Source organism: Fusarium subglutinans (assembly GCF_013396075.1).
Source record: "Fusarium subglutinans strain NRRL 66333 chromosome Unknown NRRL66333_c0000164, whole genome shotgun sequence".
In the NCBI taxonomy this organism is placed as follows: Eukaryota; Fungi; Ascomycota; class Sordariomycetes; order Hypocreales; family Nectriaceae; genus Fusarium; species Fusarium subglutinans.
This window is the reverse complement of record NW_023502227.1, coordinates 41,262-64,902: the sequence shown is the minus strand read 5'-3', so window position 1 is coordinate 64,902 and position 23,641 is coordinate 41,262. Positions and strand designations below refer to the sequence as shown.

Sequence of the window (23,641 nt, the reverse complement as noted above, 5' to 3'; positions counted from 1 at the left end):
CTTAATACTCGTCGAGTTGAGTCCGCGCTTGTATTTTCGGCAATTCATTTCTTGTATCAACGTATCTTTTCATCATTGATAATAATCTAATCAAGCTGTCCCTTCTGGGTCAGCGCATTAACATCCGTAGTATCAGATTGCCTCAGTGAAGCAGTAAACATGAGTCCATTTTCCTTTTCGATATCACCAGATCATACCAACAAAAAATGGACAATATGTCCTCATCTTCAACCTATTCCCCGAGCTCGTAAACATGCTGCTGCTAGCAAATGCGGTATTGTTCAGGTCGCGATGAACGACATCATCCCATAATGTCTATGTTGTCTTCCTGGCCTACCCTTATATGGCCTCTTCGTATATAATACATGCAATGCGTGACTCGGATCAAACCTGAGGAGAATCTATACGTAACAAAGGAAAGAGCATGAATAAGTGCGGTTCATGTGGCGATGAGATAAAATGGTAATTGATGAAAGAATATCAATAGACAATTTTGTCGCAACGCTCGTGGGGTTCGGTTATGATGTGAGTTGTGGGTGGCTGACCAGTCGGCGCAGGTCATTGCCACTGTTGTTAAGCTTCTTGACGCAGTGCTCGCATATTCGTAGATGACAAAAACTGCAAGTCCATCTATCTTCAACATCCGACTTATCGCACGTTTGACAAGTTAATGGATAATATTTGTTAGTCCGACGGTTCATCGTTTTATGGCCATGGTAGCAATTAAAATGGGACTTTTTCAGCGGCGGTGCCTTGAAGATAGTACCTTCGGGTAGAGGTGACTCCAACTGTTTGGGGAAGTATGCAGCGCGCGGGTCGGGTTCCTGCAGTACCTTCATCTCAGGATACAAGGTACCATCTCTCCCTCTGTAAAGGGGTCCCTGAGACTCGGAGGGCACCAGTCTTGGATCGTGTTCAACTGCTAACTGTCGTGGAATGGCATTCGACCTTACAGATGAATGTCGAGGTGGGAATCGATCTGAAACTTCCGTAGGAGGCTGGACTTGGTGAACAGCTGTGTCACTGCCAGAGGATCCACGACTTCCCCTTGAATCGGTGACCGAAGGTGGTAACGATGCAGAGACCGGCTTGTCCTCCGAAGGGCTCGATAGCCTAGGGACCTGCACAGCCTTAAGTGTGATGCTACCAGTACTTCCAAGGTGTTCTTGGGTTTGTGCTTGAGGAAATATCCTTGTGACGTCAGTTGGAATTGCTGGAGACACCTGCGCAGCGGGCTCCGGTGATGAAGCGGGCGACAAAGGAGAAATAAAAGAATCAACAACAGGAGTCTTGATGTCTTCCTTTTGATATTCAGGCGTGGGAGGGCGATTTGCCCCAGGTCGTGGCGTTGGAGAAGACTTGCTCGTGTCACCTGATGATTTCCCCCTTCGATGAAGATGAAGTTTTCCTTTGAGACGGTTCAGTTTGGAACTATTGATCCCCATGGTCGGGGTGTCGGGCACCTGCTCAGCGGCTGGCGACGTTTGGGAGTCCTGGCCAGCAGGAGCTATGGGGTTGGTGCTCCCAGGCTGCCAGTTTGGTATTGTGGAAATTTTAGGTCCGCTTGAAGAAAGCTGCTGTTCAACATGTGGCTGTGCGACAACTGGCTGCGTTGCAGCGGTCGACCCGTGGCTAGCAACAAGCTTCAGGTCGGGAAGCTCAAGGCTCCGCTCGGCCTTTGACGACCGACGACGCCAAAGCTGAGGGTGAGGCTGCTGCTGGGAAGAGGGCGACGATGCTGAGTTCAGTTCAGGCAGCTTGTTCTCTGGTACTGGTTTTCGAACAGGAGCAGGCGTGGCTGGAAGGTGATACTTAGTGTCCTTAGAAGGCAGTGGGGGTGGCCGAATGTTGTTGGCGGGCAGCTCCTGGGCAACATACTGTTGCGGTCGTTGCTGTTGATAATGATGCTGTTGTTGCTGGGTAGAGGGACTGATAAACGTGCCAGTGTTGATGTTGGCGGGTGGAGCTTGGTGGCTTGGTGATGAGATTGCCTCACTCTGACGAACACTATCGTTAGCTTCGTAAGGCGACCTGACAAGGGATTCGCCGGACGAGCGTGAATATGCCGACAGAATACTCGATAGTGATTCCGAAGGTGATGGGGGAATCTGTGACGAGTTTGGCTGCTGCGGCTCTTTCTGAGGTAGTGGTGGTGGGTTTGCAGGCAGCTTCCCTATGGGCCGGCGTGGAATAGCCATTTTGGGCGGACCAGATGGAGGGGAATCAACCGCAAGCAGATGTAACGGCGGCAGTGATGGAGGTAACGACTTCGCGTTGGCTATACTAGTCGAGCGCGGCGGAGGTGGTGGAAGCTCTTTGGCGGGAGGTAGACGAGGGGAAGGTTCCTCATAATAGTCGTCATAAAAACTTGGATCGTCAGGACCTGGAACATCGGGAAGGGCTTTCGACCAGCGAGATGAGCCAGTTTTAGGCGGTTGCAGAGAATTTGTATTCAACATGGTAGCCATGACGAAACTGAAGCAGTTGTGTCAACCTTGAACGACAGGCTAGGAGCAGGAGTAAGGGGGATGCTGTTTAACTTGAGGCAAGATAAAACAGGTGAAACCAGGGACGCGACAGCACAGCAATGCAATGCAAAGGCTGGTAAAACGTATGAAATGCCGGGCCCTGGAATCCTTTTGATAATATGGAAGGGGATCACGGGGAAAGCCGCCCCTCGAGGGAGCTTTACAGGTAGATTCAACCCGGTTCAGGTGGGGGGAGGGAGACAGAAGAGACAAGTCAACGACAACGAGTGAAACCGGCAAAGAATGGATCTTGAGGTTGATATTGAATCAAGTGGGACGGTCTGTGAATGGGAGTAGGTATCCGTACACAAGTGCAATCAATGCGTGGATGGATAGAAAGAAGGAAATGGAGCAGTGATAGTTAATGGAGAACAAGTGGATGATGATGGACGAAGAAAACCATCGAAACAGATTTAGACCATAAAAAATCAACAGGTACTAAGGTAGTGTAGGTAAGGAAACAAGATCACATCGTGGGAGAAAAGAAAAGAAGGAGGCCTCGAGTCGATCCTTCTCGTTCTCAGGTGGTTCACGTCCTGCCCTGTTTACGAGCATCTTTTCCTTGGACCCTCTACAGCGTGTCTAGGGTTTCATCGAAAACACACCAACGCCGTCTTCAACCGGGGGCAATATCTTGACCAAGCCGTTGGGACTGGCTTGGGCTTGAGCGTTAGCATCATGCAAAGCAAGCAAAACTGCATGGGCAATCTCACAATGTACAGTACTTGGCTCATGCCTCGGGATGGGCGGAGGGAGGCTTGGTGTGGCTTATGCCGTCAGTCTCTGGCCACCCAGGGCTCAGCTCAACCTCTTGGGGAACCTAGGGAACCATGGCATTGCTGCATGTGGCTCGTCGAGTTCTGGTGCATAGCGTCCGGAAGCAGGGGATCTGGGGACGGAGACCATGGCAGCTGAAACAACCAGTAGATTGAATCTCCAGTCACTCTTGGGCGGGGCATTCAGGTTCCCTGCAGCTGAATCCACGTCACTATCTACTCACCCCTGCATATATTAAACTAGATTCAACGGCATTCAATTCAATTCAGATGATGATTGAAAAACTCAATCAGGTGATTTCACCGCCGAGAACCCAATGGTGTGGATTAGTTCGATGTTTGTCTCTGTTAGAGTTTAATAACTTCTTATTATAATTGTGATAAGTTATACTTGTAGCACTCATCAATTCCGTCTTACAAATGTCTCTCAATATGGATTGATACGGATATTTGCAGCACTTCCTCGTGGCCCTTTCGTAAAATTACCCAATGCACAAGGTATTGCTTTTTCCTTCATCTCGTCTCACCATCACCTCGTCTTATTTGCTGTCCAGGAACAGTACAGTCAATCAATGCCCAAGGTTACCTTATGTCAGTCAACCTGACTCAGACATTGAAAGATTGCCTTTTGCCTTTTGTCTTTCTCTCCCTCGTCCGAATGATGCCACAATATTTTTATATCTCATTCTTGAACTCTAACATGACCTTCATTTACTTATACGAGTCTCAGAAACTCTCAAATTTGCAACAGAACGCCACAGTTCAACTGCCCGATCATGCCGGTGTATGTATGTATGGATGTACTGTACTTTACCGATCCTTGCAATTGATCGCCCAACGCGTCACGTCTCTCCCCTGTCTGTGTACACTCGGGGCGATCGATCCTCCGGAGCCCAAGCATCTCCACAGATAATTTGAAGCTGCAGAATGGCAATCCACCATCTTTGATCCTGTAATGTTGAAATGTCGCCCAGGACTGCCAGCGAAGCAGTCAGCACGATGTAACCAGCAGCGGGAAACGGCTATGACGAGGCCTTGTCTCTATTCTGTGAATACTCCGTAACGCGTTTGGCATTAGTTAGCGATGCTCACTGAGATTTGGCCCGCATTCGTCTCTGACCTGGTAATCTTGGCAGAGTCAGCAACCAGCCCCTGTCTTGTCAAAATTGGTCGAATGTTCCATGTTTCAGATCAATCCCATGTGGACGAGCCCGCGTAGCCACATAGCGTAGATGATGCGAACGGCACAAACGTTACGTCGATGAACGAGGATGCATAAACTAGCAATAATAGGAAACCCGATGTGTTGTGCAAGGTATTGCATCATGACATGCTGAATGCCCATTGGCCTAGACGTTGTTTCTGATGATTCAATGCTTGAGTTCCTTTTCCTGTTCATTCATAGCACACTTTAGGCACTCACTCTTGTAGCACGACGTCATCGAGTTTATCAGTCGTGAACAATGCTGTATCCTGAAATTCCTGCTTAATTGTTTTTTTTACCATTTCCCAGGCCTAGCGCAACAGTGGCATAAGCCACTGACATTGGACATCCGTGTGCCTGGCTGGTGAGAGTGATGACATTTGCCCTCAGCCTAGAAGTTTCATCTTGTGGTAATACGAACTAAAGAAAAGGTTTATACAGGATGGAAAGAAAAAAGCTGAAGGTTGCCGAGTGCTTCACAAGAACAAATTCAACTAGTAACACGAAGGAGGAGGATGCAGTATCATTTGAGAGATATATGCCCCTTCTTCCCGAGGAGCTTCACTGATTATCATAGATCATCTTCCTATAATAATATCAGTTTCTCCGATGATGCTGTCAGATGGCCGCTTGAATCTGACTGTGATTTTAGGTCTAACTCGTAAGCAAGGCCAATATCTTATTTGCAGCCTCGCTACGTTAAAAGATTGCTAAATACTCTGGACTCTCCAAACTTCTCGACCTGAAAACCGCCTCACCAGTGAATATCAGACGGTAGTAGTACGATATCCTGTGCTCCCATTTGACTCGGATTTCAGCAAGGGAAAAGATATGAACAGCAGTTTAAGCTCAGGAAGCCCGTCAGAGGGTTCACCCCTTCTTGAAGATCGTTATCATGATGATACACCAAGAAGCATCGAAAACGAACAGGCATCAGGTGACGATACTCCCAAAGCACTATACAGTAACAAGAAGTTGCATCTCGTGATCGCAGCTGTCGGAATTGGTGTAAGGAGTATCCTTAGGACCTTTACCCATATCATGGGCTTTTACTCACAATCTTCTCAAGGTCTACCTTGCTGCCGCTGATCAGCTTCTAACAGTTGCAACTTATGCCAAGATTGGTAACGAACTCAATGCCTTGAACAATACCAGTTGGATTGCTACCGCGTGAGTCAAAGAGCAAGGCAGATATATAGCCCGGCTAATACGCAATCAGATACTTCCTAACTTTGACAAGTTCTCAACCTCTCTACGGTAAACTGAGCGACATATTTGGCCGCAAACCATGCCTGCTCTTTTCCTACACTGTCTTTTCTCTGGGTTGTCTGGGCTGTGGTCTTGCCCAGGATATGGCTCAACTATGTGCTGCGCGAGCCGTGGCAGGTATAGGCGGAGGGGGCATGAACTCTGTTGTCGCCATCCTTCTCAGTGATCTCGTACCGCTCAAGGATCGTGGTGTATGGCAAGGCAAGCTCAGCATCCTCTTTTTCGCCGGGACTGCTACTGGAGCTCCCCTTGGAGGGATTTTGGCTGATTCAGTCGGCTGGCGATGGTGAGTCTAGTGGAGCATGCTGGATCAGACAAATCTAATTGCTCTTTTTAGGTCGTTTCTTGGTCAAGTCCCGCTGTGCTTCCTTGCCTTCATGGCCGTCTATATCGTCCTAGACCTTCCACCTGTTGAACACGATCACTGGCTTGCCAAGGTCCGCAAGATTGACTTTATCGGCGCTTTCACTCTCGTGGCGGCTGTAGTTGCTCTCCTCCTTGGTCTGGATTCTGGCTCTAACCTCGGATGGTCACATATCATGACTGTCGTCGCTCTGTCTTCGACTCCAGTTCTGTTTGCCTTGTTTGCTCTGATCGAAATTAACGTGGCTTCTCATCCATTTGCACCCGGTCACATAATATTCGATCGTAGCTTATTCGCCTGCTATGGGGTGGGGTTTTTCTCGGGGGCGGGACAGACATCGACTATCTTCTTCTTACCTCTCATTTTTCAAGCTGTTCAGGGCCTGGGTGCTACCCGGAGTGGTTCCTTACTTGTCCCAGGCATGATTGCAGGTGTCGCAGGTTCACTTCTAGGTGGCTGGGTGATCAAAAGAACAGAAAAGTTCTACGCCATAACATTATCGGCTTACGCACTCGTCCTCATTTCAGTCATCCCTATGGGCATGTTCGTCTGGCTCCGTTCAACCGCTGGAGAGACTACTGGCATTACTATTATGTCATTCGGAGCCGGCTGTGGTATGATAACAGCTATTGTTGGTACTGTGATCTACCTTGCTAATATCGTTTAGCTTTTGTGACAACGCTTATTGGTCTGCTCGCAAATGCAGCAGCTGAAGACACTGCTGTCGTTGTAGCGTGCTCGTATCTCTTCCGATCCCTTGGGGCTAGTATAGGTATCAGTACTGGATCTGCTGTACTTCAGCAAGTTCTTCGAATTCAGTTGGCAGCTCGGCTCCCGGACGGGGAAGAAGCGCGTAAGATCGAGGAGAAAGTCCGGCGGAATCTGGACTACATCAAAGAACTACCGCCTCATTTAGCAGATCAGGTTCGGTCGAGTTACCAAATCGCAGGGATTTCATCACTAGCCTTGATTTCCATTTACCTTGCGGTATCATTCTTGTTGGCGTTCTGCATTAAGGAGAAGCCTCTGAGGAGATAGACGACACTAGAGTGTGTGGGGCATACTTCAGCTTGACTTGAAAATTAACCAAAAGGTCAGTCACTTTGATAGTACTAGAAAGCGGAAGGGAATAACACAATGGAAATTGTCACCATTTCCATAAAACCTCCCCTCTTCAGTTCAATTTGCGCTAACTCATCAGTCTAATGCAAGGTACACCCGTGAACATCGGCCGATCATTCCCCACCTTAGGCACTTATTAAACCATATCAACAAGATCTCAGAGAGACAAAGAAAAGGAATCAGAGGTTCATCTCCCTGGTGTATTAAATAGACTAGCTATTGAAGGAAATTTTTTCCCCATTCATATATATAGTGCTCTTCTACCATAATCATTGTGATTAAAACGACTCCCCCTTCCCTATTGTTTTCCCTACAAATTTGCAGAAGGATATGCTATACCTACTACTAACCGTCTCACCATTTCAAAAACTCCTCTATTAGATTTAGCTTCTCTTTATGACTCTTCTTTCTGAAACATCCATGCCCTTTGTCTTTAATCCTTAGTATGACGAAACTCGCCCAAGTGTGCATGCCTAAGAGAAGGTAACAGTACATGTGTAGCGAGCATGACTACAATCGTGCATATAGTCTGTAAGTAACCATGCGCTATTGAAGGGGGGGTTTGGTGATACATTGGAGGTCTCAAAAGGGGACCATAAAGTGTCCAGGGACAGCGATGAAGACGCATTTGAGATCTATTTCAGAGTGAGTCTTTCGCTTTCGAAAGGTGGCCAAGATATAAAAGACTGAAAAGCAATCTCGGGCAGTAAAAAGCCAGAAGGAGCCGAGTTCTCAGCTATGATGAATCATACCCTGATTCGATGGTGAGGTGACAATACAGAGATTTGGCTGCATGCCTTGCCGGTGCATTCAAGAAATTGACCATCAAAAGCCCATTGTGTATCTAACACGAGAACTGCAAGGTGGAATGTATGGAATTGAGGTGATGGAGAAAGACGTGCCTCAAAACTGATGTTTTGTGTTTGCAATGATAGTTTTGGCGACTAAAACCACCAATTAGACCAAATTATGGACAGCATTACAATGATATTGTTTAAGCACCCGCTTTGTATTAATAAAGGCATGTTCTCGAGTCACTACATGATGGCTTACATGAGGCTAAGTAAATTGGAGATTTTGAGAATGGTGTCCCGCTTCAACTCTCTTTATATTGTCATGCTTGAAAATCGAGATGGGTATTCTTCATGTGGGAGCATGATAAACATTAAGCATGCAAAGAGAAACGCTCTCCAAGTTGTGATAATCAACTATTCCCACAGCTCGTGATTTACAAGGTGCATGCGCAATGTCTCGTCTCGCTCTGTGCCTAGGCCACCTCTATGAAAATGCCCAGCTTTCTTATTTCGAAGGGATGACCAGATACAGATTTGTGAGTTTGAATCATGCACAAACTAACTAGCGGGCTGCCATACAGCATCGATCTTGTTTTCACATGCTGTTGACTCCCATGTAGATAAAAAGCCAGCAGGTTTATGTGAAACCCTGTCTTCACTTGGCAACACATTCTCATCTGGCTAGTCATTCACGTTCGACCTGATGGAATTCTTCATGACATATCCTGGAAACAAATGTCCTGTTATTAACCAAAAGTATAACTTGGAAGGTTGGCCACAATTGGCGAGAAATTTTGTTCTTTCGCACTTAAGTTTGGGACGGATAGTTGCATCTATCATTGTAAAGTATCACGAAACAGTCAGTCTTGAAAGCTGCTTAATCACCCCTGAAACGCCAATTCTCCCGTGGGTATATACAGTGGTGGAGATCGGGACCAAATAGTCCTCTTCTCGTATAAGTCTCACAAGGCTCCCCTTATCAATGGAACCCTCTCATTCCCTCCCTTTCTCACTATTCGCGCTGCCACCTGGGCTCCGAAAGATCAGCTTCTTGTGGAACAACTAAGCCATCAATACTCTCGCGAGGAGTGCTGCCCAAAAGGGCCTCTCGATCCTTCTTTTCCTTTTCTGCCTTGGATTCCTTCCCAGCTGCTGTGTCGTCATCCTCCTCTGGTACAGCTACGAGGCCTCGGTCGCTCGTCCAGCTCGCTGCTCGACCGCTACTGGCGCCCCTTGGGCGAGTTGGTGTGAGTGTTGCTCCAGAGTCTTGAGTCTCGCCTTGAGCTCCAGCGTAACTGAAGTCTCCACTGCCGATGCGTTCTTTCGTGGCCGAGCCCCGACGTGCTACATAGTCGTCGAATTGGGTGTCACGCTTGTGGGAATAGACACTTGGTGTTCGTTGCATGGTGCCCATCTCGACAGATTCACGCTTTGAGATGATGCTAGCTCGTGACGACGTTGAAGAAAAGCGCTTGTCGGTAGACTGTCGAGCGTATGAAGTATCACGCTCAAGGTCGTCGTTGAATCCATAAGGCTTGACGTTGACAGGGTGTGTATAATCGTCGTAAGCAGAAAGGCGACGGTATCTTCGCACGGAGTAGAAGACCAGGACGAGTGAGGTGATACTAAAGTCCCACCAGTCAGTACAGTTCGTGTTCAAGTTAGACATGGCGAACTTACATAAAAGCACTGTCTAACCCAAGAGCGACGAGGGAGTAGTGCTTGTCGTGTTTCTCGGTGTAGACAACTATATCAAGCGCAAGAGTGGCGATCGCGCAGGTCAACTTTATGACATGTGTGAAAAGCATGGTCCACGGAGTCAATGCCTCAGCGAAGTATTTGGCGATTTCGACGAAACTGCATAGAGATGCAACGAACCATAGGGCTACATTTGTAGCCTCCCACCTGTTCACAGTCAGTGAAACTGCTGCATCGGATCGGGCATTGGCTCTCTCTAGACTTACACAATCTCGATTGTAGGATCGTCGTTCTTCTTGTCGCTATCCTTATTCACTTTCATGCTGTCGCCCAATCTATAGGCGAAAAGTCCCATCATAGACATGGATAAGCCCAGCTGAAGAACCCAGGTAGGGATCATAACCCTTGGGCGCCATTTTGCCCGATCGAATTGTGCCTGAGCACGATGGTTTCCATTGATGAGCATCGTGGGGGTGTCTTATTCTTTGTGCTCTTACGGAGTACGCTGCGGTGATTTCTGTTGGGACCAAAGCTCAGCAGTTGGCTCGACAGCGTAGTTGTTCGTCTCTTCCAGAGTATTCCTGCTCAATGGTGGTTGGTACTGGCTGGGCGTTTCTCATACAGAAGTTCTGTTGTTATCAACATATAATCGTAAGAATGCTCTTCTGGTCGCCGTCGGCCAGCGTGCGTCTTGTTCTTAGAGCATCTAGGGTTCTTGACCGTTAAAGGATCATTCAGGCGTCAGCGAACATCCACCTTCCAAGGGGGTCAGCCTCTTATTTATTTATTGAGCAACCTCTTCCGCGGGCGATGCCGCCTACAACTGTCTAGTCTCCTATACCCCCCGCAAGTCAACTCAGCCCTCTTCGATATTCATGGCGCCAGGTCAGGGATAATGAGCCACCGCCTCCACTGTTGTGCAGTTTACACTGGGGTCACTCAACTGGAATTGGTCTTAGTGCTGATGGGGGGCTGCGGCTGAGAGTGCTGTTGTAGGTAGAGCTTTGCTGACGGAGTGAGAACGATGACAGCTCAGAGGTCGAGGGACTTTGCGACCCCCAAGTCAGGGCCAGTAATTAGCAGGTGTAGTAGGATGAAAAAGAAGAGGCTCAGTGGTTTCGGACTCTCTGCGAGTTGATTGTCAGAGAGTCGCTCACACTTAGGCTGGGGATTTTAGTCTCGGACTTAACTCAGCTGGGCTTGTCAGCCTCAAGCCATCAAAACGGGCGAACAGCTGGCCTAGGCAAAACTCAACGGCCCCTAGGGCATTGCTCTGATGAGAGGATCTGTTCCAGATTGGCGCCATGGTTAAGCGCGAGGCTGCGCAGCACCCCTAAGGCTTGTGGAAGAGGCATTTTCGACATTCATTAATTCATTCATCTCTCTCATCTCATCAGGCCCAGGTTCTCGAAAGCGGCAAGGCTGACTTAGGGTTTCATCGGCGGGAAAAGCCAAGCTAATTAGGAGGACAACTCCACTCATTCAGCCCTGTAAATAGCAACATGACAATAGCTAGGTACCTAACTACTAAGGTACTGAGACAAAAAGACGGTCGAACAACAAGCAACTAATAACCACGATCGATATTGCTAAGGCGTCCGAAGGAATTCCACCGTTGGAGCCCGCTTGGAGCAATGCCACATCTGCATAGTGACATTCAGGCGTCAGGGTTCGATTTGAGAAAGCGAAGAGAACAGAGCAGAGAGTGGCGGTAGCTCCAAGGTGCGACGAGTGGGGGCCGAAAGGACAGACAACCTTTGATGTTGCTGTGTACCTTATTAGTTATGGATTGCTATTTGTCGGTCAACATAAGAACGGAACGGAGTTGAACTATCTCCGCTGCTTAGACTAGGTATGTACTGCTAGTCCGTAGCCCGCAGGAGTGAGATCATGGGTTACCGAGAATAGATTCCTGTCTCGGTTGATGTCGTCAAAATCTAGGAATATCACCTTGGCTGCTTGAAACTGCGCCTCGATCCTCTACCAACAATAAGGTTTCCTATGGTGGTAAAAAAACAAACCCAGACACAGCTTCGGCCATTTGGCCACAAACTTACTGGCTCCCAATAGCCGATGGAGAGAATCTTATAGACTCACGTAGTAACTAACATATTACCGCCGTAATAAAGAGTGTGTCTACGGAGGTAATGACATGGTGGTTGCAGTTTTCTAGTGCCCACAAGATTGATGGGTGCCCTCGATGACACCCAGAATGCAAGTCACTACATAGCTACAGCCTGATAGATACTAAAAGTCTAAGCAGAATAGTAACAAAAGGTCATTGTTTATCTCTAGACATCCGTTTGCCTTTGTAGCTGAGTAGACAAGAGCCACATGCTTCAGGAATTGACAAACCCTTCACTTCTGCCTTCAACATTCAAGCATGAAATATTTCAACTATTTTGGTATCCATTGCGGATTACCATGGTCCCCACCCAACTTAGTTGATCCATAGAAAAGATTATGACAGGATACTGTAAGGTAGCTCGCACTGAAACCTCTCGCACTGGTGACTTGTCCGGTGCTGACAGCTCCTATGAGCAGGGTCCGTGGTAGCGAAATTGGAGAACGTAAACAAAATACATGGGATGAATCCTCTTCTCTTAGTAATGACATCCATACTTCACATGATCAAGCAGAACCTTTTCGGGATGACTGGGTCTAAGAAGAACATGCACTGTTGAAAAAGGACCACGATGATGATGATTAGAATTATGATTCCACAAAAGGCCCAGCCTTACGACGTGAGCGGTGCTCCCAGCTCTCGCACCTTATCTCCTATTCTGTACAAGCCAAGTCCAAGCACCGCATTTATTGTTGTCATTTGTCTATGTCCTCAGCCCCCGGGCTTCTGCTTCATGGAAGCATCCGTCCGTGACTTCATTATGGGTTCCAACTCTGCAGTTTCTCTAATTATTGCTTCTGCTGCTGCTTCTCCTGAGAAACCGCGCGCCTCTTGCGAGAGATGTGTCGCTTCCGCTGGGCGAGATCTCTCTTCTTCTGCTCAAGATCTCGCTTCTTAGCAGGCTGGACGACACCGGCTGTGTCGAATGGCACAACGACTCCATCTGCGTTTGTCATGGCCGGAACATTGACATCGACTCGGCGGACTGATGAATAGTCAGCTAACAGTAATGATGTTTCTTCGGAAGGCAACCGTTTACTTACCAAGTGAAGCTGAAGAAGCCGAGACAAGGGCGACCAAGGTGAAGATAGAGAAACGCATCTTGACTGATGTGAGTTACAAATGGGCTTTGGTGGGAACAATAATTAAGATGTCGGCCTGCGACGAGAAGAAGCTTGAAAGAGAGTAGTGAAGAGTGGTAAACAACGGCTAATGTGGGATGCACAGCATGAGGACTTCTTCACTTGACGAGAAAGGACATGAATACTTATACTATGTACAACAGCATACAACTTCTCTTTGCTATGAGCTTGCGTAAGCGTCTATGGGGTTGCTACACTCGAGACAGTTCCGAGACGTGTTTGAGATGTTCTGCCAAGGGAGTCAAACGTAGATCTGCTCGGAACTTTGAAGAAGCGTGCACATGAAAAGAGCCGTATCCTGGCAACAATACCAGATTCTGTTTGAATATTACAACTTAATCGGCATTCGAGATGAATCATCCTTACAGCTCTACAGTCATAACTGAAACATTACCCGGAGTCTGTAACTCCGGGGTGAAGATCAAACTAGCGGTACTTGACCATCCGGTAGCAAGGTGATACTCGGATCGGTATCAGGTTACAGGCGAAGCCTTGCCAAGTTCCCTAATGGCACATAATGGTATGTCGCTTCGGATCTCATTAACTTTATCTCTGTTGACTGATTTCATATTTCATCCCTACCTTGGCTTCCCTACTACCTATCCCTGCCACCCAATGATGCCGGTTGGGCGGTTTTGTAGCGGGGCCGCTGCGGAATCGTGGGGGAATCCAATGAATGTGTGGGTATAGGATGGAATCGAAGCTTGCACCTCCAAGAAAGCTTGGAAAGAAGCTTGATGGAATGGAAGCCTTCGGAACGCTTATAGGCTTCACTTGGCAGCTCTGACTTCACAGATTCGATTCCATTTGTTGAGAAGGGAAGCCAAGCTCTAGGTAAGGTATCTTAGTGTCCCAAACCCCTCCCCATGGCGCTGTTGGCCGAATTGTATTGGTCGTCTAGCTCTGTTGATTACTGCGTCCAGTAGAGTCCAGCCAGGTCCCACTGAACCATCAACAGAACTACCCCTCCATCCAGTGCATCTCTCCATTTCACGGTCACTCACCTTCGCTCTCCAACCTCTCCTCTGACTTTGAGTCTTCCTCTCGCTCTTCCGGTTCCGTTTAGTTACCTCTACGTCCGACAAGATCGTATCGTTCATGCTGTTGCTGGGAGGCATACTCACTCACTGCTTCTACTACTTTCTCTCCTATCAGTCGCCTTATCTCTGATAAGTCTCCTGACCTTTCTCAGCAGCTCTATCGTCCACTCTACACCCTGATGGCTACCAGAGATCACTGCCTACTATGCTTTGAGGCGCTAGAAGCTCGTCTCACCCATCGGAAAGCTCTGACTTTGGAAGAGATTCAAGAATCTTCAGCCTCTGCCTCGGATTCAGAGCCTGTTGCTCCAAAGACCCTTGACGATCCCAGTCTTCGACATCTAGCGATCCCTGATGCCAGCGCTTCTTCTTCTTCTTCCTTTTCGACCTCGCTAGGTGCTTCCACACCGGCCACGAGCACCTCTTCTCTTCCTATTCCCCCAACATCTGCCCCGCTATTCGTGACATGGAATACAATGGAGGATGGCGAGCCCGTGCTCCGCGGTTGTATCGGCACATTTGAAGCTCAAGATCTAGCTGAGGGTATCCCGGAATACGCCCTTATCTCTGCCCTGCAAGACACTCGCTTCTCCCCAATCAGAAAGTCCGAGTTACCTACGCTCCAGGTCGCAGTGACACTCCTGACCGATTTTGAAGAAGTCGATGACGTTTTCAACTGGGAAATTGGCGTTCACGGCATCAGACTTTCATTCTACGATCGTGGCCGCCGTTATGGCTCAACCTACCTCCCAGACGTAGCCTCCGAGCAGGGATGGACTAAAGAAGAAACACTCTTCAGTCTCATCCGCAAGGCGGGGTGGACTGGTAGTCGAGGACGTTGGAAAGACTTGGATCTCAAGGTCACACGCTACCAGGGCAAGAAAACGACTCTGGAGTACGCTGATTACAAGAAGTGGATTGGTGAGGCGTCGCGAGGTAGCTAGAGGGTAAGAAGACGCTTCTAGACATAGAGGCCCGGCGTTCATGGAAATGCAGATGTGATTATCAGTGACACATTTTCTCTCATACTTGCTCGAGAGGCAGAGCTGGGTTTGTAAGCATTCACATCTAACAGGGAGCTACAGACAATAAACCTCATGATTGATTTCAGCGTGCAGGTTTGGGTGGCTATTCACAACGCGTGTACTAGTTAGTTTGGCACATTTGCCGTGATTATGGAGAGTCACGTTTTATAACCTCCCTGTCATTTTCGATGACTCTGACGCCCAGAGCATATACTGACCATATTTGACGATCCTCTTCTGAAAAGCAAACTAGGCACCATAATCAGATACTCTACATGAAAGAGCATCAAGCGGCTCAACATCTGGTTTCGATAAGACTAGTCTACAGGCTATTGTCCAGATTACCCCACGTTCACAATCAGAATCCAATAGCACACTAAGCAGCAAACAAGTGGTCGAGGTAAAATAGTATCATCAGTCCCGGCGGTGCTAGAACCAAGACAAAAGCGCGCAGGCATAACTCCATGATGTCAGATGATGGAAGACATCCTTTCCCCAGAACAAATGCGTCCTCTGTAAAACGATAAAGAAGATAAAGGTCCAAACCCTTCGCCAAGACGCCGAGATATCCCTGGTATATAATGATTTTGAAGCCTTGTGAAATATTCCTCCCAACAAACCCACACAAACTCTCCCAGCATAATGCTTATCCTGTTCCCGCAATGCCCTTGCCCGACTTCACCAACATCGCAGGCTCTTCCAAAAGCCGTTATCCTTCTTCCCTCCCACTCTGTCGCCCTGAAGATTCGGTCCTCGCACTCCAACCGCGCGCTTCTCGGTGTCACTATCAGTCGGAAGAGGCGTCAGCGGTTTCGTCATACCGCGGGCATTGAACTCTGCTGCGTCCGGACCTGTATCAGCAAGTCGTCGAGCCTCAACCACCCGGCGCACAACTAATGCAAAAGTCTCTTCGATGTTGACTTCCAGGCGCGCACTCGTCTCCATGAATCCACAGCCGCGCTTTCGGGCCCATTCAAGACCTTGAGCTGCAGGGACTTGTCTGCTCTCTTGCAGATCGCATTTGTTGCCGGCGACGAGCTTGACAGGAGGTATGGTGCGGGAGCGCGTATCGTGACCTGAGCGCAGACCAGCACGGCGTGCGCGGTCAGCGTTATCAAGACGAGTTTCTGCCTCCATATCGATAAGTTCATTAAAATGCTGCAGGGCATCTAGGGAGTCTTTGGATGTGATATCGTAGACGAGGAGAAAAGCATCGGCGCCGAGGTTCGAGGAAGCCCACATGCCGCGGTACTCCTCTTGACCAGCTGTGTCGGTAAGAGATAGGTGGTAAGTAACGCCATCGATGCGGCGCGTCACGCTGTATGAGTCCTCAATGGTTGGGTCATAGTCTGAAGTCCATTGCGAGCGGACTAGGCGCAGTGTAATGGAGGACTTTCCGCATCCGCCGTCGCCGCAGATCGTGATAGATATAGGAACAGGTGTCTGTGTCGGAGCCGTCATGTCGGAGGCTACGTTGAATTGGTTATGAAGCGAAAGTGAGCGGTAAAGAAAAAGGAGATGTTTGCAGTGTGATGCTACTGTGTTGGTAGCCCAAGCGGAAGCTGTTGGGCGATCACAATAGGCACCGAAACGCGCCGCTTGTGGATCGGATGACAGTTCTAGAATGATTCTAGGTGCGATCGGGTTGCCAAGGCCTTTTGGTGTACCTAGTGGAGTTGTATTGTTGGAGCCGAGTTTTATTGTCTTTCGAATCGAGTCAGGTATATGATATTGTTTCGATCGTTCTAGTCGTGTCTCGTCGCAATCTGGTGCAAGGTGTATGCGTGTGCGTGAGCGTGAGCGTATGTGCTTGTATTATAATATGGAAGTGATGATCGATGCTGTAACGTAATGCAATGTGATGTGATGTGACGCTTCTTAAGGTCCGAGTTTCTGGCCAGATAATGATAATGTGTAATGCTGAGGGCTCAGCCGGCCGGCAGTTCCCTTTGGGGTGAGTGAGTGAATGAATGAATGAAAGAGGGGTTTTTTTTTGTTCTGAGACAGCCGAGTCCAGGGTTAGAGATATGACGAATGGTGGTTGAATTGGATGATAGATGATAGGTAGGTAGTCTGGAGAGAAACAGGTGCTGCTCCCTTTTGTCGTCCCTTGGGAGCCTGCTTTTGCTCGTCTTGTTACTTGCTTTCTCTAGGTAGAGTCAATGGGAGGTTGTCTGCTGCGATAGCCACGATATAGGACTGACTGTATGGACGGTAAGGGAATGAATGACAGGACAGAGGAAACAAAGGGAAGTGAGGAAGTGAAAGTGAAAAGGAAAAAGTTTGCTTTTTTTTTTTCTCCCATGTACGTCTCTTGTCTCTTTTGCTTTTTCCTTATTCCTTTTCCCTCTCAAAAGATACCAACCACGGCCGGCTGCCCCTTGTTCATGTCATGGTGCGGAAAAACGGCTGAAGGTGCCGCGTTGAGTTGAGCTCTTAGTTCGGTGCGATACGGGCAACTACGAGCTGGAAGCCTGGACGCAGAGCTGGATAGCGCCCGGGGGGACGGGCAGATGGGGCACGACAGGGATGAAGACGTTTGTGGCGTTGGCCGGCGCAGGGGTAAAAGGTCAAAAAAGAATTAGGCAAAGATGCATAAAAAGATATGTACAAGGTTGATTTTGGGCATCAGTAAGTAACTGATGCTATGAATATTGGGCACTGGTTTATTCTTGTGCTGCACATCTTTTTCACATGCAAGGCACGAAACAGTCCATGACCTGCATATAAGCGATTGAGAGTACATAAGTTTCCTAACCAGCCAAACAACCTTCATTATCAGGACCGCCACCAGCACATCGCCATCGCCATCCCGGAAAGCTGGTATGCTTGCGCGATGTGACGAGGCAAGGATATAAAAAGAGACAAGACTTCAAAACTAGGGGCATTCATCAGTTCTTCACTCCGTCTCGGAGCCCCCTCCCCTTCCATCATCCCAACGCGTCAGCCATCTTGTAGGCGAGTTACTAAATCATCCAATGAATGTTACAACTGTCGATAAGCTTTTGAATAAAATCAATAGCCATTGAGCCAAGCACAAGGATAGTTAGGTACCTGGGCTTGGTCAGATCCCAACGGCGAAAATGTGGGGAGACTTGAAAACGGAGACACGGTTTAAACTTTTATTAACTATCACCCAAAGCTTTAGTTATAGGGATAGAGGGAGAAAGCTAAAGCCTGGAGGACGATGACAGGGACGGAGCGGACAATTGATCAGCAGAGGTATTTCCTTGCTCGGAACCTTCAAACCTGCGTGTCCAGAGTCGCAGTCGGGGTGGATAATAAAACTAAGATGCAAATGCAAATGCAAGTGACGAGAGGTCAGGTCAAAGCTCATCACAGCTAATGCTTGAGCATCAACATGCGCATGCGCATGCGCAATGCAGACAGACGACAAACTACTAACTAATATGTGGTTGCCACTACGTCCGTTATCGGTCTTTGCAGGTTTGCTCGGTGTTGCTCAACATCGCTCAGTCTGTCTGTCTACTTACCTTTGGTATAAGCGATGTGACAGTAATTGTAAAAACCTTGCCATATGAAATTCCGGCCTGCCTTTTTGGTCTTCAGTCTTCTGTGTCTACCTTTAGTAGTTATTGTCTATCTCTGAAAGCACAGTCACATACAGTCACAGTCATGGTCTTATCCCTCCCCCACGCACTGGTGAACTCAACAGGCTCACCACGCTACATCTCATCTCTTCTCGTTTCATGACAAGGTTTAGGCTCTCCTCCGTCGCCTGTAAATTGACTTCCGCGCACAGACAAGACTGAGATATGAACATGTGCATACCTATCATTAATATCAGGCGAACAGACCAGGTCGATTGTGTTTTGTAGAGGCATGGTTGAACATACACTTGGGGGGCTCGAGCCATCGTTCGAGTCCTATCTTGGTGATAAGTTGTTAGACAATGCCTCTCTTTGTGCCAAGGTAAATGCGAATGCGACTACTCCGTAGTGAGTACTGTATCCATGCCCCTGCCCTCAGAAACAGCTTCACACTTGGACTGCAGTGGTTTGTTTGGTGGGTGGTTGACCCAAAATATGGTGTCCTCCTAATCTCCATGTTTAAGACACAGATCTGAGACCTTGTTCTCTTTCTTGGGCCGATTGTCTCATATGAAAAGCGCAGCTAGCGTTGTCGCCCTGTACATACTTGATGACGCGATCACGGACAGCGATTTAATACTGATAGTTTGATGAGGTTATTGCTAAGGCCAAGGTCAAGCAAGATGGGGTCGAAGCAAAAAAAGAAATTGAACTTCGGATACCTAGGGTTGAGTTGGAACCAACTAGTTTCAGTTGAGCTGACAATAACCCCAGCTCCAGCCTCGAGACAAGGCCCTGCAAGCGAGAACGATGAGCGAGAAGCGAGAAGCGAGATGCAATTGAAACTTTTATCGTCCCCGGCTTCCCCCCTCTTCGTCTATCTTGTCCTCAGCTTCCAGCCACTAACTAAAAGATGGCTAGAAATGTATCAAGTGGTGCCTATTCAAGCCTCGGTTGTTGGTATTTAGAACTTTGCCGCTCAATAATGAACTTTCTGACATATTCGGGAAAGACTCGGTTGATCGGACGGGAAATCCCTCGCAGAAATAATCAAAAGTCACGAGACATTGAGCCATTGCTGGCATCAATGATGTGTCCCATCTCTCAAAGTTCTTTAGATGACGAGCTGTTTTTTATTTCTTTATTTTCTCTCTCTCTCTTTCATTGGGCCTCATTTCTCAACTTTCTAGACCCATATTGTACTTCCACTGAAAGATAGTTATATTTTCTCCAAGTTACTTACTGTGTATATTCAATCTCTCACTTTTCTCATCCGATATTAGCCGTCATGACTGTAACCAACGGCCACAACAGGAACCCCTCCATAACCACCCTCCGTAGGGCTGAAGAAGTAAACGATGTGAGACATGACACGAACTCAACCCCTAAGCTGATTGGTCGCTGACGTTACACCACCAGCTCATCGATGCTGTGAAAGGTCTCATTGTCCCTTACATCAAGGCTGCCGATGATGCCGCAACAGAGCGTGCGACAGGGGATATTCTTCCCAGTTCAGCTGGTGTCAAGAATAATGTCCTGGTGGACTTTCAAAAGCCACAGGAGCTTGCTCAACGACTCAAATTTTCCTTGCCAAATTCGGGTCAAGGTAAGGAGGGTTTGTTAGAGATCATCCAGCAAGTTCTTCAGAACAGTGTCAATACTTGGGACCAGGGCTTCCTCGATAAGCTATATGCAAGCACGAACGCAGTATGTCACGATATCCATGGCTTCGTCATTTGATCCTTTTTCTAAACCATGGTAAATCAGGTTGGGGTTGTGTCCGACATGGTACTTTCAGTGCTAAACACCAATGTACGTTCCAGTCCCTGTGCACTATCAGTTATACAAGCATTTAATACCATTTAGCTCCATGTGTTCCAAGTTTCCCCCGCCCTCACCATCATTGAAAAAACCACAGCAAGGACTCTGGCACACTTGTTTGGCTTCACTGGATCAAGAGCAGGGGGTATCTCGTGTCAAGGAGGAAGCGCCTCAAACTTAACTTCCCTGGTCGTTGCCCGGAACACCTTGTTCCCAGAATGTAGAGCTTCAGGCAATGGTAACCATGACTTCGTCGTCTTTACAAGTGCTCACGGGCATTACTCGGTTGAAAAGAGTGCCATGATCTGTGGTTTCGGTTCAAACAGCGTCTGGCCTGTTCCTGTCGACGAGTTTGGATGCATGAGGCCGGATACCCTGAGGGAGCTGGTCGTCCGTGCCAGGGATGAAGGCAAGACACCCTTTTATGTGAACTCGACGGCTGGAACCACTGTCATGGGCTCATATGAGCCGTTTGAGGAGATTTCCAAGGTTTGCAAGGAGTTTGGCCTCTGGATGCATATTGATGCAAGCTGGGGAGGCCCTGCTATCTTCTCGTCGAAACAAAAGCATAAGCTCAATGGCGCCCGTCTGGCCGATTCATTGACAGTGAACCCTCATAAGATGATGAACGTTCCCGTCACATGCTCGTTCCTCCTTGGACCAGACATGAACATCTTCAACAAGGCCAACAGTACCGCCGCAGGCTATTTGTTCCATACCAGCGATAGCGGTGATATCTGGGATCTTGCAGATCTAACCCTGCAGTGCGGTCGCCGCGGTGACAGTCTTAAGCTTGCTTTGGCCTGGATATACTACGGTGCTACAGGTTTTGAGAAGCAGATCAACCACGCCTTTGAGCAGGCTGAATACCTTGCCAGTCTCATCAAACAGAGTGGTAACTTCGTGCTTGTGTCGCAAGACCCTCCCCCTTGTTTGCAAGTTTGCTTCTATTACTCCCCCGGAGGAATTCTGTCTGAGGACAAAGAGGAGAATACGCTCCAAACCAAGACCATGGTCGAGAAGATGATCCTCAGAGGCTACATGGTTGATTATGCCCCTGGTCCAAAGGGCAGCTTCTTCCGTGTTGTGGTCAACTGCCAAACTCTGCCAGGGACAGTTGAGGGCCTTGTCAAGGGTCTTGAGGAAGTAGGGCTCCAATAATTAGACTATAGAAAGGGTAAAACTCGGCATTACACTAGACAAAAAGGTGTTATTTGGATTGTATATAGGGTAAAACGGTAGAATGATACGCATCATGACCACTAGCACTAAACTAGGATATTGAGAGACACAATAATACGTCGTGTGGTAACATTCAAGACATAGTCGTGGCCCTATCCTTCGTGCCACGGTGTATAAATATCTATGCTACAGAAAAGCATTGCTCATTCGTTCATGTTTCTTGCTTCTTCGGCTTGCGAAGTCTAATTATTCCAGACTGATACAGAACCATGCGACAGTAGACGGTACACCACAGCTTCCGTCGGCATATTTTCGAGTGACTCTGTTGAAAAGTTATAAAACAAATGAGGAAAGGATGTTCTACCAACACTTTTTTATGAATTAAACAGGCTATAGATACTTGAAAGTAACTATATCCTCAAGATGTTGACTATTAATACAGGGTAGCTGCTACGATAAGCTTATCGTCCCGAGACCCATTAATTTATTCACAACCAGCCTTCAACGTCACGAGCATGCGTCGCATCTTCAACATCATCCTCAGCGCTCTACCACAATGCCACCTAAACGAATGACAGCAAACCCGGTGAAACCAGCGCGTTATCGCGCTGGTAAGCCCACAGGAGCAGAGTCTGACTCAGATTCCGACGCGAGCGAAATCGATGAGTCTAATGAGCCAGCGCTTCCACCTCCACCGAAAGCGACCAGCGCGGGCAAAATTTCATCAGGCAACCTAGCAAAAGTCGACCTCAACGCTCGAAGAAAAGAAGCGGAAGCTGCCGAAGAACGGAGACTTGCCAAGGAAAAAGCCGAGCGCCTCGCTGCAGAAGAAGGTTTCGTGACAGAGGAGGAGGAAGAAAGTGAAGAGGAAGAAGACGACGATGAGGAGGAGGAAAGCGAATCCGAAGAAGAGAGCAGCGAGGACGAAGCGCCACGAAGATTGATGATTCGGCCGAAATTCGTACCAAAAAGCCAAAGAGGAAATGCCAAGACCCCTGCGCAAAAAGAGGAAGAAGCACGGCAGGCCGAAGAAGAGGCCCGCAAGAAAGCCGCCGACGAGCTTGTGGAAGAGCAAATAAAAAAGGATCTTGCCGCTCGCGCAGCAGGCAAAAAGCATTGGGATGACGACGAGAACGAGGACTCGGATGTGGATACAACAGACGGGCTAGATCCAGAGGCTGAAGAAGCAGCTTGGCGCGTTCGCGAACTCAAACGCCTGAAGCGTGCCCGCGCTATCATTGAAGAGCGTGAAAAGGAGCTTGCAGAAGTCGAGCGTCGACGTAACCTGACCGAGGAGGAAAGACAAGCCGAGGACGAGGCGTTCCTGGCGCAACAGAAAGAGGAAAAGGAGGGCAAGGGCAAAATGTCATTCATGCAGCGTTATCTACACAAGGGAGCATTCTACCAGGACGAGATGAAAGCGGCTGGTCTGGATAAGCGAGACATCATGGGAAGTCGTATCCAGGACGACGTGCGGAACCGTGAGGCCCTTCCCGAATACCTGCAGCGTCGCGACATGGCCAAGCTGGGTCGTAAAGGTGCAACAAAGTACAGGGACATGCGTACCGAGGACACAGGCCGATGGGGAGATATCGGCGATGGCCGAAAGAGAGACGGTGGACAATTCGAGGAAGACGAGCGTTTCAGACCCGACGACGACAGGTTTGGCCGTGACGAACGAAGCGCTGGCGGCGCCAATGCCATTCCTCTAGGTGATCGCAAGAGAGACGACCGGAATGAGAGAGACAATGGCCACCGAGATCGAAGAGATAGGGATAGTGACTCTCATCGATCAAGAGGTGATGGACAAAGCCGACGAAGGTCGCGGTCGCCACGACGCGAAGACGATAGAGATAGAGATGATTACCGGCGTCGTAAACGCAGTACGTCACGCGACGACGAGCGGTATGAGAGCGAGAAGAGACGCAAGGTGGATGCCAGATGAACTCGGCCTGCTCTTGTTATACTATTAATAATACCCAAACAACCATGGTATGTGC

The 23,641-nt window shown here is 48.4% G+C and overlaps 8 protein-coding genes across 8 annotated transcripts; 4 read left to right on the top strand and 4 right to left on the bottom strand.

Annotated features, from left to right (window-relative positions):
- Positions 1–518: 518 nt before the first annotated feature.
- FSUBG_9960 (uncharacterized protein) lies at positions 519–2,468 on the bottom strand (the record flags this gene model as incomplete). The annotated part of the gene is made up of 1 exon (XM_036688528.1): positions 519–2,468. One exon carries the CDS (start codon positions 2,466–2,468, stop codon positions 519–521), a length of 1,950 nt encoding a protein of 649 aa, XP_036534554.1.
- Positions 2,469–5,339: 2,871 nt separating this feature from the next.
- On the top strand, positions 5,340–7,179 carry FSUBG_9959 (multidrug resistance; the record flags this gene model as incomplete). The annotated part of the gene is made up of 5 exons (XM_036688526.1): positions 5,340–5,516; positions 5,578–5,678; positions 5,749–6,063; positions 6,115–6,755; positions 6,809–7,179. 5 exons carry the CDS (start codon positions 5,340–5,342, stop codon positions 7,177–7,179), a joined length of 1,605 nt encoding a protein of 534 aa, XP_036534553.1.
- Positions 7,180–9,069: 1,890 nt separating this feature from the next.
- FSUBG_9958 (uncharacterized protein) lies at positions 9,070–10,221 on the bottom strand (the record flags this gene model as incomplete). Its single annotated transcript, XM_036688525.1, has 3 exons — positions 9,070–9,682; positions 9,738–9,962; positions 10,022–10,221. The coding sequence occupies 3 exons, from the start codon at positions 10,219–10,221 to the stop codon at positions 9,070–9,072; spliced, it is 1,038 nt and encodes a 345-aa protein (XP_036534552.1).
- A 2,447-nt stretch (positions 10,222–12,668) lies between these two features.
- FSUBG_9957 (uncharacterized protein) lies at positions 12,669–12,981 on the bottom strand (the record flags this gene model as incomplete). The annotated part of the gene is made up of 2 exons (XM_036688524.1): positions 12,669–12,865; positions 12,924–12,981. The coding sequence occupies 2 exons, from the start codon at positions 12,979–12,981 to the stop codon at positions 12,669–12,671; spliced, it is 255 nt and encodes an 84-aa protein (XP_036534551.1).
- Positions 12,982–14,241: 1,260 nt separating this feature from the next.
- Positions 14,242–15,006, top strand: FSUBG_9956 (ammecr1; the record flags this gene model as incomplete). The annotated part of the gene is made up of 1 exon (XM_036688523.1): positions 14,242–15,006. The coding sequence occupies one exon, from the start codon at positions 14,242–14,244 to the stop codon at positions 15,004–15,006; it is 765 nt and encodes a 254-aa protein (XP_036534550.1).
- A 759-nt stretch (positions 15,007–15,765) lies between these two features.
- Positions 15,766–16,548, bottom strand: FSUBG_9955 (GTPase Ras2p; the record flags this gene model as incomplete). Its single annotated transcript, XM_036688522.1, has 1 exon — positions 15,766–16,548. One exon carries the CDS (start codon positions 16,546–16,548, stop codon positions 15,766–15,768), a length of 783 nt encoding a protein of 260 aa, XP_036534549.1.
- Positions 16,549–19,926: 3,378 nt separating this feature from the next.
- On the top strand, positions 19,927–21,620 carry FSUBG_9954 (glutamate decarboxylase; the record flags this gene model as incomplete). The annotated part of the gene is made up of 4 exons (XM_036688521.1): positions 19,927–19,998; positions 20,058–20,345; positions 20,406–20,450; positions 20,505–21,620. The coding sequence occupies 4 exons, from the start codon at positions 19,927–19,929 to the stop codon at positions 21,618–21,620; spliced, it is 1,521 nt and encodes a 506-aa protein (XP_036534548.1).
- Positions 21,621–22,197: 577 nt separating this feature from the next.
- FSUBG_9953 (micro-fibrillar-associated 1) lies at positions 22,198–23,586 on the top strand (the record flags this gene model as incomplete). The annotated part of the gene is made up of 1 exon (XM_036688520.1): positions 22,198–23,586. The coding sequence occupies one exon, from the start codon at positions 22,198–22,200 to the stop codon at positions 23,584–23,586; it is 1,389 nt and encodes a 462-aa protein (XP_036534547.1).
- Between the last annotated feature and the right edge of the window lie 55 nt (positions 23,587–23,641).